Here is a 19,028-nt window from a genome sequence, read left to right on the forward strand (position 1 = left end):
TTAACCAATATATCCAGGATGCTATTAAACTCCATCTTCAGTAGTTTGTTTCTTGGGATTATGTAAACATCGCTAATTCAAACATGCACTTAGTCATAACCACTGCAGAGAGCTTTTTGTTTTAAATAAACTTTTAATTGAAGTATAATGGACATACAGAAAAGGCACAACTCATAAATGTTTACTTCAAGGAATTTTCCACCAAATGAACATACCTTGTAACTACCATCTGGATCAAGAAACAGAATAGCACCTGAAGCTTCCTTGTTCCCCATTCTGATCACTTATTCTCTCTCCTCCTGAGAGGTAACCACTATTCTGACTTTTCCCATCAATGATGAGTTTTGTCTATTTTTGAATGATACATAAATGAAATCATACAGTTTATATTCCTCTGGGTCTGGCTTATTTTACTCAATGTTATGAGCATGACATTCATTCTTATTGTTTCATCTAATGGCAGGCAGTTCATTTTTGTTTTCCTAAGGTACTCCTTTGTGTGAATATACCACATTGAATAAATACACCACAATTGGTAATAATTTGCATCCCTTCAACAGTACATTAGGGCTCCACATCTTTACCAGCACTTAGCAATACCACTCTTTCCAGCTACTCTTGTGGATACATAGTAATATTTCACTGTAGTTTTAATTTGCATTTCTCTGATCTCTAGTGATGTTGAGCATCTTTTCATATGCTAATTGTTATTTGAATATGTTCTTTTGTAAAGTGCCTGTTCAAAACTTTTGCCTATTTTTTAAGGTTATCTGCCTTAAAAACAAAAAAAGAAAAAAAGAAAAAAAAACCTTGTTTAAAAGAGTTTTTTAAAACATAAACTGCATGTAAGTCCTTTGTTAGATATATATGACACAAATATCTTTTTCTAATCTGTGTATTTGAGGGTCTTAAAAGGGGTCTGAGAGTTCAGGGTGTAGAAAATAGTACCATGGGCCCTTCTTGGCTCTCAAGAAAGTGGACATTTGAAGACAGAGGAAAGGAAGAGACCTGGATCTTGTGCTCTTTAAATCTGTCACAACTTTCTTGAAGGAGGATTCCAAGAGCAGCTGGATATGCCTCATGCACTTGATATGATCAGCCTGTGTTTATTTGGCTACTTTCTTGCAAGGTAAACAAAGAATCATCAATATATGATATTCCGGTCGACTCTTATCATACATAATGATATAGCGCTTTGGGTTAATAAATATTTGAATACCTGCTATGGGCAAGCACTGGCCAGGACACTGAAGGCGCAAAGGTGGATATGTCAGCACCCCTATGCTTAGTGAGCTTTCAGGGCACTTTTAAGGTACTTTTGTATTTACTATCCTGTTTGATCACATAAGGGTAGCGTGACCATCAGAATGGTAAGATAAAAATAATGTGTCCTTTTGCTCCTCAAACCTTTGATGATCATTTAGTCACTGCCCCTCATTCTGTAAGATCTGTCTTTCTAAGATATGCCTTTGCCACATCCTAATAGCCCCACTAATTAATACCTGGAGAAATTATCTTTTCTCAAAATGACTAATTTAGATAAAACATGCAGAAATGACTTAATTATATTTTAAAGAAAACTTCAAGGAGAAAAGACCATAAAAATAGATTTACTTAGTCCTCTGCTATTTAAAAACCCTTTTAACAACTCCTTAAATAATATTTATTAGTCAACTGAAATCATATAGCATTTATTGAGGACAAGTCTGGAGAGGCACTGTTTTATTCTAGACATTGAAGGAGCCATGAAGACATATAAGATGCAGGTCCTGCCCTAATAGAAGTTCTAGCACATTGGTGGTGGTGATAGTGTTTGTGTGTGGAGGGAAAGTGTTCAGTCAGCACACAGCATGTGCAAGGACAATGTGAACATAAAGACCTATGCCACGGAAGCTCCACAGTGGGAAGGGTCACGTGGATTGATTTCAGTGATGAGGAAAGGACTAGATTCATTAAGATAGTGTAGCTACTACTATAAAACTATCCCCAAGATGTATAACCACTCAAGCACATAAAAAGGTGTTTTCAATCTCCTAAAGTTAAAAACAGGTATTCCTGATTCATAGTTGACTCTGTACCAGATGGTGATTCAGAGATCCAGGTCCTCCCCTCTCGTGGGTCAGCTATCTTCAACATAAGGCTTTTAAGTTTGCTGGGTTTGTCCACATCAAGCTGGCAGAAGGAGAAGGAATGTGGAAAATGAAAAGATCTTATAGCCAGATCTGAAAGAGGGGTTCCCTTGGCTAGAACTTGAGTTTCATTGGCTAGAACTCAGTCACATGACCACAGCTAATTTCAAGGGAGGTTGAGAACTACAGTCCACCTGTGTGTCCGAAAAGATGAGATGGATTTTTGACCACCTAGGAGTCTTTGCCACAGGCTTTGTTATGGTTTGGAAGTTTTTGTCGCTTGCAATATTCATGCTGGAACTTCATTCCTTCCAAAAGTCAGGTGTTGCCAATGTGATAGTATTCAGAGAGAGGGCCTTTAAGAGATGATCAGGCCAGGAGGGCTCCTTCCTCATTAATGGCATTAAGACCCTTATAAAAAAAGCCTTTACACAGAATTAGGCTAGCTTTCCTGCTGCCTTTGCCATGTGTAGCAAGAAGGCCTCACCACACCAGATGCTGGTGCCTTGATCTTGGACTTCCCAACCTCTAGAACTGTGGGAAATAAATTTCTATTTTTTATAAATTATCTAGTACAAGCAATCCCATTATAAGAGCACAAAATGAAATAACAGGCTTTATGCTGGAAAAGCATTTAAGGTAGGTCTTCAGGCAACTTGAAGTATTCTGACAGAGGTGAGAAAGAAGGATTAATCCAGGAAAAATGAATAGCATATAAAAGGACTGGGCAATATACAGCAACAAAACTTAAGGGTATATTTGGAAAATAGGAAATCATTCATCTTGTTAGCAGCATAGAACACATAAGGAATAGTGGGGAGAAACTGTTGGAAAGCTAGGTTGAGACAATTTCCAACCTAAGTCACATTTTAGGAGGTTTTAAAATTCAGACTAAAGAGTTATATCGAGCATAGTTTTCAGGCTCATTCTCACTTGCAGGAAAAATGTGGCCCAGGTTACTTTCCCTTTTTTCCCTTCACACTCTGGCCTTTCCTAGGAAGTGAGTTCTCATGTTTATCTCCCCCACACAATGGCAAGCAGCTGGGGAGAAGGGTTCAGTCCCTCAGCATGGGCAACTTCGTTTTCAGCTTTTGTACTAGAGGATTTCAGAGATTCCAGGGGCCTCCTGCCAAAAACCTGTCTAACGCATGGTATCTGCTGAATGCTGTGTTTGGGATGAATCCCAAGTTCAGGAGAGGGAGGAGAGAGGGAAATTCCTTTTTGACCCTAGGACACAATTAACTCATACCCAGCATCCTGGAATTTGATTACCCATATTGTTATTTTGGCTTGGATAGCTGCAACTGTGGCTCATAGTTATAAAAGTATCCGTTCCTTTAAAATCCAGCCACAGCCTTCAGCTTGATGACCTCCTGACAGTGATTAATTCGAAAGGGTGGGAGCTGGGGAAATCCTTTTCCCTCCCTTCAGACCTGCCAACTTGGCTTTGAACCTACAAGAATGTTTTGGTCAGAGAACATACATCCCCACACCCTGTACCCTCACTCTCACCCTCACCTCTGCCCCATGTTGCGCATTTTATTTGTCATCCATATGCATTCATCTTTGTTGAATTAACTTTGACCCAGGCTTGACTATGTGCTGTCCCAGAAGGCTTCTATGTGACTTATTCTCTCTTCCTTGAGCTTCTGACGATGAAATTAATGTTTTTCTGACCTTCCATAGTCTTCTGACCATGAAAATAATGTTATTATAAAGGTAAATGAAAATTTACCTTTGCTGTACAGTTTGTGGATGGTTTCTTTCATTGTTCCTACCAGGATGTAAGCATGATTCTATAACTTTCTTAAACCATTGAAAAAGAGAGAAGACAGAATATTTGAAATAACAGCTGACCACCTGAAAAGTGCTTTTCAATACAAACTGGAAGAGGCAGCACACAATTTTTCAGTCCTGAGCACATTCATTGTATTTGGGGTTTGTGAAAAGCGAGGTGTTCACCTTCCCATGGCAAGAGTTTCTAGATGTTTTTTTCCTTTAGCTGGCTGCAAAGCCAACCTAAAGGAATCATTACTATGTGGTGTATTTTATCCTGTGTTTGTCTTTCTTCCTCTTCTTTCTGAAGACCCTCATTGATCCCACTCTATGGTCATCCCCTGCACTCACAGCCTTTAAATAACTAAATCTTGCTGTTGGTACGCATTTGGTGTTTTTCTCTTTCAGTTGCTAGCATGTGGGGAAGATGAAACTCTTCAGGCCAATGTCTGTGGTATCAGCTCATTCCCTAGCCTGCTTTGAGATCTACATCCCTCATGAAGCACTAAGACATTTGAAGAGACAGGATGGTGTAATGGAATGGAACATGAGGAGAACTAAGCAGATCTGGGTCCCATTTCTAGCACTGCCCCTTACCTCTGTGAGACTTTGAACAAAAACTTGACTTCTCTGAGCCTGAAACTTGACAGCATTGATAAGTTTTGGCTGTTTTTGAATTTTATCTAAGTGGAACAATACAGTGTATATACCTTTGTTACTGACTTCTTTTACTTAATACAGATGCTCTTTAACTTAAGATGATATTGCCTCCTGATAAGCCCATCTTAAATCAAAAATATCGTTAAGTCAAAAATGCATTTAATGCTGGCAACACAGCACACAGTCTCTGATGTATGATGGTTCAACTTAAGAGTTTTTGACTTTATGATGGTGCAAAAGCGATAGTCATTCAGTAGAAACCACAACCCCACCATAAGTCATAGGAGCTCCTCAACTTACGATGGGATTGTATCTGGATAAACCAATCATAAAGGGGAAAAATTGTAAGTCAAGCCATCATAATCCAGATCCTGTCTGGGTTGTATGTATGAGAGTCATTCAAATTGTTGCATGTGGCCATAGTTTGCACAATAGGATTTATAGTATTACATTGTATATCACAAATTATTTGTCCATTCTACTTTGATGGACATTAGGATTGTTTCAATTATTACAAATTGTGATTCTATGATCATTCTTGTAAAATCTTATATATACACCCGGTTGAGCAACATTGCACACTGTGTTCCCCAGGAAGCAACTCTGAGAGATATTTGCTTTCAGGAAGTTTATTCGTTTCTGCCTTCACGATCAAAGTTGCATTCAAGATCAAAACTTACGGGGGAGTGAGAAAGGAGGATTGAACACAGAGAAGTTGGATTGAAATGCAGTCACAACAAAGGCCTCAGCCAACCTGTGGGGAGCTCTGGAGCTGAAATGGCCCTCTAGAGTTGTGCAAAATTGGGGCAAGGAGGCCAGGTCTTTATACAACCCTTTATACCAGTCACTGAATGTGGATTAACCCAGGCATAGGAACATGATTTGGGGTGAGACATCTCTCTTTGGCAAAGAATAGGGGCCACATCTGCGAGCTGTCAGCAATCAGCATTCCTAGTAGCTGGTAGGATGCATATTTTCATCCTAAGATGTCTAAAGTGTGTGTGTATGTGTGTGTGCACGCGTGTGTCCATTGGGGAGCAGGTGGGTGGTTGTGGTCGGGGTAAATCTGAGCAGCACATCACAGTGTCTGCTACATGTCATTAGTAATTTCTAGGAGTTGAATTTCTGGTTCATAGAATATGGGTAAGTTCATCTTTAGTAGATACTGTTAAACAATGTTGCAAAGTGTTTGTGCCCAAATACCCTCTTAATTTAGATTCTCATATCCCCACATGGACTCTTTCCAAAAAGATAAAGAAAAATGTATAGAAGTGAAACAAATGTAAAAAATATTCTGTATATTAACTTAATATTTTCTATATGGTGGAGAAAGCAAAATTGAGAACCATTGAAATGGGTTATTTATTATTTTCTAACTTATGACTTGATATCCTGAAATCTGTCAACACTACCCAGATTGTTCTGAAATCTAGCTATGGAATTAGTAGATCCTAAAGACTTCCCCTACTATGCTGAGAAAAAACTGAAAATGAGGTATATGAATCGACTTTTCTCAAATTTTGTTTTTCAGAGTGGCCAAATCAATGAAGGTCCCTGTATATGAGACCCCAGCTGGATGGAGATTCTTCTCAAATCTGATGGACTCAGGACGGTGCAATCTGTGTGGGGAAGAGAGCTTTGGCACTGGTAGGCTTTGTTGGGTTGATGTTACTGGGGAGGGTGGCTGCAGCCTTTTGTGATCTCAGTTTGGAGACCTGTGAACTTTCTGTGAATTACACAGGAACAGTTAAATAGAGGCAAAAAAGTCAGAAAAACCTAGTAGAGTATGTGTTGTGATATGCTTACCTCTTTTGTCCATTTTGTTTCTTCTTTTTAGAAATTTCTCTTTCTTTAAAAATTTATATTAATGGAAATCTTTAAAGTGTGTAAGAGTAGAGAGAATATTGCATTGAATCCCCATGTTCCTGTCACTTCCATTTCAACTGTCATAAACTTGTGGTCAGTCTTCCTTTATCTCTACCCTCATCCACAGGGGAATGTTCCTCCCTGATTATTGTGAAGCAATCCTCTGTAGCTTATTGTTTTATCCATAAGTATTTCAAGATGAATCTTTAAATATAAGGGCTCTTGTTCAGAAAAAAAACACATAACCACAGTACCATTATCACACCTAAAATATTAAAAACATTTTCTTTTTTTACATACTTTAAATATGTCATACAGTTGTTTTCTGGCTTGTATCATTTCCAAGAAGTTGGATTTAATTTTTAGATTTATTCCTCTGTATGTAAAGTACCCCAAAATCTCCTGCCTTTGGCTGACTTCAATTTTTTTTAATCTTTGATTTTCAAAGGTCTTATTATATTAATGATATGTCTAGGGGTGTATGCATGTATGTGTTTAACTCTGTGTGGGGTTCTCTTGAATTCTTGGCTCTGTCATTTGTTGTTCATTAATTTTAGGAAATGCTCAACTATTATTTTTTCAAATATTTCTCCTTCCCCATTCTTCATCTCTTGTCCTTCTGAGGCTCCAATTACACATGTGTTAGATAATTTGTGATGATAAATGAGCTCTTACCTTCATTGTTCTGATTTATTTCTCCCCTTTTTTCTTCTTGTGTTTCAGTTTAGATCATCTCTATTGGAACACCTTTTAGTTCACTGATTCTTTCCTTAGCTGTGTCTAATCTGCTGATGAGCCTGTTGAAGGAAATCTTCATCTCTGCTGCTGGTTTTTTTTTTTTTTTTTAGCATTTATCTTTGACTCTTTTAAAATATTTTTCAGCTCTCTGAAATTCCCCATCTGTTTATGTAATTGTTTATCTTTTTCATTAGCTCATTTAACATATTAGATATGGTTATTTTAAACACCCTGTCTGATAGTTCCAATCTCTGGTTCTTCTCTGACTTTGATTCAGTTGATTGCTTTATCTCTTGACAACGGTTAGGGTTTTCCTGCTTTTTGTAGATCTCCTAATTTTTTACTGAATGCTGAACAATATGTGGATAAGAACAGTAGATATTCAGGTCAATTGTATTTATGCCTAGAAATGGGTACAACTCTTTTTTGGGGCAATTAGTGTGGAAGGTTAAGTTAACCTAGTCAAGCAGTGAACTGGATTTGGGTTTTACTGTTTCTGTTTTAACCTTCAGTGAACCACAGGTTTCAAATTCCCCCAGCAGTGGCATATTTTTACTGGGTACTGGAACTGGGGAAGGGTACTGGAGAGGTTTTTAAGTGGTCCTGTTTCACCCTTAGTTTTCAGTAGCGACTGCAAGTCTGTGACACAAAATAGAGTTCTATCTCCAGGCTCTTAAACCTTCCCTGGTAGCACTGACCTCTGACTAGTGTTGGTGCAGGATTCTGAGCACAAGATTTCATACCCTCTCCCCAGAGGCAGAAGGGTTCTTACTTTTGCCCGTCTCTCAGAGACAATAGATCTTTTTCTGGACCTGGGGATGAGACGGTTTTCAGCGTGTACACCTAGGAGCGTAAAGCGTTTGTTTCATTTGAGAGAAGGGTTTTGAGGAGCGGAAGGGCTTCATGCTTGTCTCCCAGCGGCAGCTGATCATTGCTTGCATACTTGTACCACCACGTTTCCCTCTTTGTTCCTAATTTTTTGTGAGGACCCAGTGGAGATCTGTGGAAAATAACTTGAAAATGTGCCCCTTGTACCTGGGACCCCAAATGATTTTAAAGTAACGTGAGAGCCTATACTAGGCCTTTAAGAATTTTTTAAACTCTTACATGATTTCTTATTATCTGTTTTTTATGGCAGCCTCCTCTTTCTCCTGTGCTTTGCCAAAGCTGAGAGAGCTTTCAGGATCTGTCTCTCCTTGGAGTGGCTTCTCTTTGGAATTCACTTGACTGTCTTGTTATCTCAGATCTCTGAGTTCAAGAAAACTTATCATGTTTGAGATTTCCTGGTCTTTTACCATTGCTAGGATGGGAATAGCTTTCTCTTACTGATTTCCATATCCTAAAGAGAAGTACACAAGTGGAACTCCGAAAGTAATTTCTTAATAATTTCCTCTATCTTCATTTTCCCCCTTCCCGTTAACAGTTTGTTCTAATTGGATCTAAAATATCTTACATTGTAATTGGCTGATATGTCTCTTAAGTCTCTTTTAATCTACATTTCTCTTCTTTACATTTTGCCCTTATTATTTATTCATTGAAGAAACTGGGTCATATTTCCTGTAGAGCTTTAAAATTGCCTTAATTTTGATGCTTCTGTCCTAATTTTCCTTTCTAATTTGCTTAATGTTTGTATGAAGAGAAGCTATTGATTAATATGGTTTTTCTCTGGTTTGCAACTTCCTTAGTTGCAATTATAGTAATTATTAATATAATTATCATATTAATTGTAGTGGATTTTTTCCAAAAATTCTATATTCTCTTGGAATTTTAAAATATACAGTCATATAATCTATGGATAAAATATTTTTCTTGTTTTTCCCCTAATATCTATAACCCTTCCCCTCTCCCTCTCCCTCTGTCTCTCTTTTTCTTTCCTCAGGTGTACATGTGAATGTTTGTCACACAGGCAAACTCGTGTCTCAGGTGTTTGTTGTACAGATTATTTCATCACCCGGAAATTAAGCCCAGTACCCAATAGTTGTCTTTTCTGCTCCTCTCGCTCCTCCCACCCTCCTCCTCAAGTAGATCCCAGTGTCTGTTGTTTCCTTCTTTGTGTTCATCAGTTCTCATCATTTAGCTCCCACTTATAAGTGAGAACATACATACACCCTTTATTTCATATTCTTATCTTATTTCAGTAGCTATCATCTTCAAAATAATAAGTAATAAAAAGTTAATTTTAGTGGCAATGGATTTAGTATTAATATTTTACCATCTGTTTTGATGATTGCTTTTTAATATTGGTAAAATCTTTATCATGTTTATATAGACTATTGTTCACATTCCTATTTACTTAGAGTCTTATTAGAAATGACTGCTGGATTTATCAGGTACCTTGTCAGAATCTAGTGATATATTAATATGTTTTTTCTTTTTTGTTATATGAATATAATGAAATATCATAATTGATTTCCTGGTATAAACTCATACTTGAATTTCTGAGAATAAGTCCTATGGGTCCTGCTTAAACAGATTATAACAAATTCACTCTAAATGATCATAATGAGTATTTCAAGTCATGTTGGGCTTCATGAAGGAATTTTTCCTGGGATGTTTTCTCTTCTTACACGAATCAGTTGGACCCTACCAACACTACAATTAATAGTACATGAGAGATGTCACACATTTTTGTTTCCTGGGACAAAAAGAGACCATATCAAGCTTTCTCAGGTACTACTGTTTAAATTCAGGATATGCAGATGGTAGCTCTGCTCTGGACAGCCAAAACTAGTATACCCTTTTTCTGCTGGGGCCATAACAAATAGAGTGATTTCCTTCCTCTTTGGTGTGCTTAGACCAGTGACTGTAACTCAAAAAATTAGAAATTATATATCGTATACAATAATTCTGTCACTAGTTAGTAAAACAAATCTAGAAACTGGAATGAAAAATGGTAAGTACAGGTTATCCCTTTTCTCTGTCTTTATAAGCATTTATTAAGTGTTTATAATATATTATAGACTTTTAGTTTCCAATTAAAGAGATAAACATTCCATGTGTAAGCCATGTTACGCTTTTAGTAATAAATATTTGCCTATTTCAATTCAATAAACATTTATTCAGTGCTGACACAGTACCAGGCATTGTGTTGGATGGTGTGTAGAATACAAAATGCTCAGCACCACACCCTTCCGAATTTCTGAGCACTTTAGGGCATATAAGAAAGGTGCACTTGGAAGTCCAAGGAGGGAGGATCACTTGAGCCCAGGAGTTTAGGACCAGCCTGGGCAACGAAGTTAAGACCCCATCTCTACAGAAAATAAAAAAATTAGCCAGGGGGTGGCATGTACATGTAGTCCTAGCTACTTGGGAAGCTGAGGCAGAAGAATCTCTTGAACCCAGGAGTTCCAGACTGCAGTGAGCTATGATGAGCCATGCCACTCCAGTCTGGGTGACACAGCAAGACACTGTCTAAAAAGAAAGAGAGAGAGAGAGAGAGAGAGAGAGAGAGAGAGAGAGAAAGAGAGATGCATAGATGATTGCTCTACAAAGCAGAAACTTTGAAGCACCGCAGTTGAGGAGTAGAAAGTGTGCTATGGGAGAGGACAAAAGGAGAAAGTGCTTTTGGGCTGGAGATTTGAAGCACACTTTATGAGAGATGGAAGTTAAATGAGTGCTTACAGAAGGATTGGGGCAGTGGATGTACACATAGAGAAGAAAGAGCAAGGTCTTGCCAGGGAGTGATGTCCAGGGAGGAATAGAAGTGGGAGAGCAGGGAATGTGGGGGCATGTTCATTTCATGCAGTAAAGATCCTGTTTTTGAAATGTTCATGTGTGCATGTAAATATGCGTACATGCATGTATGGGTATAGCAGGTTGCATGGAAAAATGTATTTATTGTAGGTCTTAGTCAAAAAAGTCTAAATTTAAAGACTGGTTCTATAGCAGAGGTCAGCAAACTTTTCTCATAAAGGGCCAGATAGCAAATATTTTAGGCTTTGGGGGCCAAGAGGCCCCCAGATTGTGAGACAAAGGTCTCCATCATAATTACTCAAATCTGTCATTGTAGCACAAAAGCAATTATAGGCAATACATAAGCAAATGAGCAAGGTTGTGTTTGAATAAAACGTTAATTACAAAAAATTAAGTCCGGATTTGGCCCATGGGCTGTAGTTTGCTGACCTTTGATGTATAGGGTAGGGTAGAGAAGGAAGTTTCAAAAAGTAGTATTGGAAATACAAGTGAGGGGGCAATTCTTGAAGCCCCTTGCCTGTGCATCTTGCATGCTGGGACTTGAGTCAACCAGAAATAGGATGCCACATTCTGCATGGTGGGAGGTCTGCTTACAGACACTGCAGCAAGCTTTGTTTTTAGACAGCTATGCCGATTGCAACACATAGGCTGGGCTTGAAGGTAGTTTTAAAAGTCTCTCAATTTATAGTTATCTATCATTTTCCTTTAAAGGAGCACAAGAGAGTTTTCAGTGTATAAGACTTTAAAATACTGCCTTCTCTGCCATTCTGCAGGTTAAAGTGACTTTAGGCTGCTTTGACAGACAAGATAAAGCCCCCGAGCCCAGGACACGGTTAAGTGACGCACTCGTGCCCATGGAGCTTGGAAAAGTTCTCCGCTTGAATTAAATTACAGTGGAACAGGTCGGGTGTGGTGGTTCATGCTTGTAATCACAACACTTTGGGAGGCAGAGGTGGGCAGATCACTTGTGGTCAGGAGTTTGAGACAGCCTGGCCAACATGATGAAACCCCGTCTCTACTAAAAATACAAAAATTAGCTGGGTGTGGTGGCAGACGCCTGTAATCCCAGCTACTTGGGAATCTGAGGCAGGAGAATCACTTGAACCTGGGAGGCAGAGGTTGCAGTGAGCTGAGATCGCACCACTGCACTCCAGCCTGGGAGACAGAGTGAGACTATGGCAAAAAAAAAAAAAAAAGAAAAAAAAATTATAATGGAACTAAAAGACAAGTCCCCTGCCCTAAAGTGTATGCCACTTTCCACTGTGCTAATTAGTCTCTCCCATGAAAACAATGACTAATTCTCTCTCTCCCGCACTCAGCAGGAAATGCCCCATCGAAGTCTGAAGGAGTTAGGCCACCCAGCCTTGGAAAGAGAAAGTGGCTTTATTCTGCTCTTGCACTGAGCTTCCTTACTGCACTGAGCTGGCTGTGGCAGGATCACAGGGAAGGTTATTAAAAATGCAGATTTTCCACCCCACCCCCACTTTGAATCCCTGGCAGTGTGGAGCCTGAGAACCTGCATTTTAAATACGGATCCTCAAGTAATTCCCATGTGCAGTCAGGAATAGAAAACATTGCTTAAGGGAAAACCAGTAGTTTTGCTTTTCATGAGAATGAGTAGCAAGAATGTGCTGAGATGCCACACCAGGTTTGGACGTGGCAGTACAAAGGCACAGGAACGTCAGGCTGATGACCCATATTTGAGACCCTTGCCTACTATTTATAGACAAGCCGTGTGGCCTCTCTGACCCTTATTCACAACCTGTAAAAGTCAGCTGATCATAGGCGCTCTCCATCTTGGGATATGGTTTTCAGAATTAAATGAGCTAACTACAGGAGGAGAGATGGAAGATTCTAGCCTCAGTACAGGGGGGAAACTTCTAAAATTGATCCAAGCTTTCTCAACGGAAAGCTTTTTTCCAGCATGCCTGGGTCATGGAACTGAGTACCAACCAGAAATGTATAGTTTCATGCCAAGAAAGCTTCAAAATACAGATCTGCCTCAGGCTGAGAATGCCAAGCTTTTGCCCAAGGATAGATTGAAAAGAAGAAAGATGTATCCTGAGTGAAAATTTCCCTTGCCAGCATCTTGAGCTCTCAGAATTTGCCAAGGTCATAAGCTGGTGACAGGTGTCAGTGCTGGGACTTCTCTCCCTTGGAAAGCTCCAGGTCCTGGAAAATAGGAAGCCTGCATTTCTTGCTCTATTGAAGAACCAAGGTCACTTAAGAAGCCAAGTCATATTTTGTGCTGGGACCAGGTATGCACCCACTTCCTGGGAAGGGTCTCAGAAAACTGCTTTACGAGGGAAAAGGAGAATGTTTTGTCAATCCTCAGACTTAAATAGAAGAAGATTGTTCATCTAAATGGCATTCTGGCTACTCCTCTAAAGTTCCAAATTTGAAGAAATCTGGGCTTGTTCCCATACACAAAAACATACTGTGTTAAAACAGTAACATTAAGATCTGATAAAACAAAAACTTAGACATTTTGGGGGGAATTTGTTGAAAATGTTCTATTGGTTTCCATCATTATCATTAGTTTTCTAAGAAGTCATACCATTTTGGGAACATATAAATTGTCACAGCCCAGAGCTGTGTTAATACTCACAGGTATACTGAAGAATTGTTCTCTTTGTGAATGCCTAGAAGATCTGCAAGCCTGGCTACCATCTTCAGTATTATTATTATTATTACGTTGGAGATGGAGTCTTGCTCTGTTGCCCAGGCTGGAGTGCAGTGGCACTATCTCGGCTCACTGCAACCTCTGCCTCCTGGGTTTAGGTGATTCTCATGCCTCAGCCTCCCAAGTAGCAGGACCACAGGCGTGCGCCATCACTCCTTGGCTAATTTTTGTATTTTTAGTAGAGACAGGATTTCGCCATTTTGGCCAGGGTGGTCTAAAACTGCTGGCCTCAGTGATCTACCCACCTTGGCCTCCCAAAGTGCTGGGATTGCAGGCATTAACCACCATGCCAGCCACTATTACTTTTGACTATGTATTCTTTAAAAACTAATGTCAATAGTCATACAAATTTGCCAACAAAAATCAAGTGATGTAACAATATTTATTATTTCCAAGTAAGTACTTTGTTGAGTTTTTCATAAAAATAATAGTGTTTTTTTAATAAGCACTTAGTATGTACCTCTTGTATGTATTCATCTCTTTCTAGAAATTTGGAATTGAATCCAAAGCTCCTGGCATTAGCATGAGTTGTCCATACTTGTCACACCAAATTTTTCCACTGTGAACTCTGAGTACAGCCTGGTGCTCCTGAGGTTGACTGTTTTCATATGTGCGCAATTTCTAGCACAAGATGAGGCCCCGAGTATATGTGTATTCTGTGTCACAAGGACTCCTGAGTATCTTTCCAGTCTTCTGAGGTTTGCTGGATGCTTCCATGCATGGATTCCATGCCAATATTGTAAATGCCCTGAAGACAGGGCCCATGTCTATCTTGTTCAGCTCTATTTGTTTGATAAATGTTCGGCCCTAAGTAAATGGTTGTAGGATGGGTGGAAAGATAGAAGGATGAACGGTAGAAGGGAAGGAAGGCTGGAAAGATGAATGGAAGGTAGGTGGGTGGAAGGAAGAAACAAAGAATTTTCATTTTGTCATTTCTTCCTTGCATTACTAGTAGTTATCTTTTTGTCATCCTTAAATGGATGTGTTTCTGAAGATCTGGGTGTTTGGGTATCCCAAGATTTGGGAAAGTTTATAAAACAAAATTGCACAAATATAGACTATTTGGAAAGGGATGGGGAGAAATGTTATGAATGATAAAATTAGAATTATGTAAAATATATTTTTTAAATATTCTCAATCATTATAATCATCGGTACAAACTAATAGCTAACAACATGCTTCTAGGAAGATCCCCCTTCCTGAAACTAGTGTTAATAAACAGATTTTAAAGTATTTATAATTTTTTATTAACTTGTTTATTTCTTATGCCTGTGGTTGTTGACAATAACAGAAATAGCATGTTCAACAGTGGGCTAGGTTCCAGCTTTAGTGATCTTTTGTATGCACCAAATTCTTACTGACTTTAGCATAGTCACTTTGTGTTTTATTGTCTTATGGTTTATGTTATTATTCTCCAGTTACTTTGTGAATGAACATTTTATTTCCCCTGAGAGCTGTAGAGTTTGTAACATGTTTAGGGCCACGCCTCTTTCTTCATTTATATTTCACATATGAATGATGTATATCCTAACTGAAGATTGGGTTCACAGTAGTGCTGTTGCACAAACACTGAATAAGTTTAACTGTCTTTTATTTATACAATTATTACATTTCCTATTTTATGTCTTCAAAAGGTAAAATATAGGAAAACTTTAGTCCATTGCCTGTCTGGATGGTTATTCCCTGTACATTTGTCTGTTTTTGCATCTGCCAACTCTAGTCTCTAGGAGAGAGAAAGAGGCCATATAGCCATGCATTTAAGATTACTGAGGTCCTACTGCACTTCTTTTTCTTGTTTGTGGCCAGTGTGTATAAATTTGGCTGGGTTGCAGATGTGGGTTTAGGAGGCCATGATGACAGCATTATCAGTGCTAGATGAGCAGTTTCTCTGTGGGGCTATTTGAAACAGTCTGAGTACATGTATGCAGTTCAATCTAGGCTGGGCCAGAGCACAGAGGTGCTATGATTGACATCCCCGTGAGCCTTCTTACAAAGCCAGAAAATTGAAACTCCCTTCTGGATCTTCTGTAAATGATCAACACCTGTGCCGGGAAACAGAACTCTCACTTAGCATTGGAAGAATGTCTCCATTACCTGAGATCCCTTTCTTGGAGTCTCAATGGTCCCAGTTCCATTGATCCTTCTATTAATCCTCCAAGCTGATGAAAAGTGGTAAGAGGGAGTGTTGTGTGACACCTAATTGTGGAGCAGAAACAAAGGAGTGGGGCTTCTGAGACCACATCTGTACTGACCAGAGTATCCTGGGACTGACTGGGACATCATGGCCCCTGGTCAGAGACTGAAGACTTCCAAACCGACTAAGGGATTCTTTTCCCAGTGTCTAGTAAGGGACTTTTAACAAGGAGAACTGTCCCTTGGGATTTAGATACAATCCCTAAAGTTGTGCTTTGAGGCTTCCCAATCTGCATTCTAGGAGACTACTAGTTACTAGGTGGCCCCACTGAGAACACAGTATAGTGACTGTAGAAGTGACAGGTCTTCAACCTTAAAAGCCACTGGCGAGATTTTTGGTTCAGTGTATGACCTGTCAAGGAACAATTCTTAAACGGGGTATGGTGGTTTGTGCCTATGTGGGAGGCTAAGGCAGGAGGATTGCCTGAGGCCAGGAGTTCAAGGCCAGCTTGGGCAACATAGCAAGACCCTGTCTCTTTAAAAAAAAAAAAAAGAGAGAGAGACTGGGTGTGGTGGCTCATACCTGTAATCCCAGCACTTTGGGAGGCCAAGGAGGGTGAACTCCTGAGGTCAGGAGTTCAAGACCAGCCTGGCCAACATGGTGAAACCTCATCTCTATTAATAATACAAAAATTAGCCGGGTATGGTGGCAGTTGCCTGTAATCCCAGCTACTTGGGACGCTAAGGCAGGAGAATCGCTTGAACCCAGGATGTGGAGGTTGTGATGAGCCAAGATCATGCCATTGCACTCCAGCCTGGGTGACAGAGTGAGACTCCATCTAAAAGAAAAAGACAACTCAGAGTCCTGTTGTTCCTATCTGCCTTGGTGACCAAAAAAAAAAAAAAAAAAAAATGAGTTGGGATATATGAGTTAGGAGCACGCTGGTATGCTCTGTGAGGGAAGTGTGCCAGCTGGCTGGCCATGATATGGTTAATGTGCTCCCTGCTCTGAGATAGATGGCTTGATGCCTCCTAAATGATAGACACAATTCCTAGCGCTGCTTGTACTTTATTTTAGAGTCTTCTTCACAATGATGGGGTAGGGACCCTAATGACCCCATTTTATTGATGAGGTCATTGAGGTTTAGGGAGGAATGTCAAGCCGCTGGCCAAGGTCGCACTGGCTGAGCCACAATTCAAACCCTACCTTGCTGGCTTCACAGTATCTGCTGCTGCTATTTTCAGGTCATGCTGATGAGTCATTTCCTACCCTCCCCAGTCCCCTCCTGGTTATTCTTTTGGATGAAGGTGGAAGGAATGCCAGGGAACTTGGGAGAATGGTGTCATGTAAACAGCATGGCATGAGAGGTTAAGGGACCCAGCTTCCATCTTGACTCCCCCTCTCTTGGACAAACAGCTTAGCTTCTCTGTGATTCAATTTCCTCACTACGAGACAACTTCGTTTGAGGGGATGATCTGTAGGTTTCTTCCATCATGATATTTCAGGTTGCTTCTAACTAGCTACCCTTAGTGAGGAGCAAATCTGATTTAAATGTATTACATACTATAGAGGCATTCATTTATTCATTCAATGAACATTTACTGCACACCTTCTATGATCCAGCCCAGGGTAGAGTGAGGAGTAATTTCAGACACAGGCCCTTCCCTCAGGGAGTTTATAGGGTGTTGCTGTGGTCAGGATATCAGCCTTGTGTGAAACACTATTTATTATTATTTTACTTATTAAATGTGTTGTGACATAGAATTATTCATTGGGAGCCACATTGCCCACAGCACAGGATGTGTCCTTTGCTGCTGTCTGACTCTTCTGCACTCACACCTGACACTGACAGACTTACATGTGGGAGAGCTTTTTTCTCTAGTTGATGAACATTGGTACATTTAAGAACATGTTTTTAAGCATAGAAAGGTGACTTTTTTTTCAGTGAGTCTTGCTTTTTTGCCTGATATTAAAGATCTGAATGTAAGTGGTTTGAGAAATGAAAATCAATCTATCAGTGTACCGATCTATCTATCTCCATCGCAATTCTGTAGCATGTTCTCAAATCTCAGGTCCACCCAAAAAGAGTGGCCCCACTTCAACCTCATAACTCCACTATTTTTCAAAGACAAAGTTTTGTCTTGAGTAGCTGAAAAAGGATGAAAAGAATTTCACTGCAAATTAATGAAAACCATTTCTAAATGAGAAAAGGTAAACTGGAGAAATAAAGGGAAAATTTGCAGCTTGTCCTTTAGAAAGCCTGCCCCAGCTCTCACCACACAAGATGCTTTACCTGCTTTCTTGCAACTCCTGAGGGCCACAGCATTGCTGGGATAATCCAGTGGCAGTTGTCCATAGGCTTTGGAGCCAAATTGCCCAGCTTGGAACCCTCTTTTTACCACTTAGTAGCTGTGTGACCTCATACAGATGACCTAAGCTCAATCTCTTATTTGTAAAAGGGGGCTATCAAATTGTGGAAATTAAATAATAGATGCATAAAATCTCCTAGCACAGTGCCTGGTGCCTTGCTGCTTTCTTCTTAGAATGGAATTTAACCTCCTTGTAATTGTGCTTCAAAAATAATCAGGAACCTCTTTGAGTGAGTGGCCTTTCTTATTGTATGACCAACAATCCTGGTTTGTCCAGGACTAAGAAGTTCCGTGGGATGTGGGACTTTATGTGCTAAAAGTGGGAAAATCCCATGCAAACCAGGATGAGCTGGTCATTCCAAAGCTGGCAAGGTCCTCAGTTTTCCAGATGAAAATGGCAAGGAGAGACCTTGATACTGAAGCTGACTCCAGTGAGAACCCTCATGTTAGCAAGGCCAGAGCCGTGCATTAAATGGGAGACCAATGGCTGCTTTCCCTTAGCACCACATTCAAGTAAAAAGAGGAAGAGGCCTAACTCACTACCCTCAGCCAATCTGCCCCAAACATGAGACTGCATACGGTCGGTGCCTTTCTGCTGAAGCGAGTGGCTCTCAAGCCTGGCTGCCTGTGAAAATCACCCAAGGAGTTTTTTAAAAAGCAGTACCAATGCCTGGGCCCCATCATTAAAAGTTTTTATTTTATTGGTTCAGGGTGAGACCTGAGAGTTGGTATTTTTTAAAAGTTCCTTAGGTGATTCTGATGTGCAGTGCAGACTTGAAAATTGTTAACCTATGTTACAACTTGGAGTTGGCAACAGGTGCAAATTGACTTACATTTTTCCTAATTGACAAATTTAGAATTTCCTTATCTGAGTTTCAGCTGTAGTGGCTTGATCTGTTAGTAATGCATGTGATGTTTTATTGAGCTGTGTCCACACTGGTGTTTCCATGTGAAGAAAACACCTTTAAGATGATTGAGCA

General features: G+C 39.8%; 1 protein-coding gene across 2 annotated transcripts in view; it reads left to right on the forward strand.

The window, feature by feature from the left end:
- Positions 1-19,028, forward strand: part of PGM5 (phosphoglucomutase 5) — a 180,062-nt gene that overhangs the window by 101,227 nt on the left and 59,807 nt on the right. For both annotated transcript variants that reach the window (XM_077966189.1, XM_028835225.2), the window contains exon 8: positions 6,097-6,212. In XM_077966189.1, coding sequence (XP_077822315.1) covers positions 6,097-6,212 — 116 coding nt within the window. The remainder of the gene's footprint in view (positions 1-6,096; positions 6,213-19,028) is intronic.

The sequence above is a fragment of the Macaca mulatta genome, chromosome 15 (assembly GCF_049350105.2).
Source record: "Macaca mulatta isolate MMU2019108-1 chromosome 15, T2T-MMU8v2.0, whole genome shotgun sequence".
Lineage (NCBI taxonomy): Eukaryota > Metazoa > Chordata > Mammalia > Primates > Cercopithecidae > Macaca > Macaca mulatta.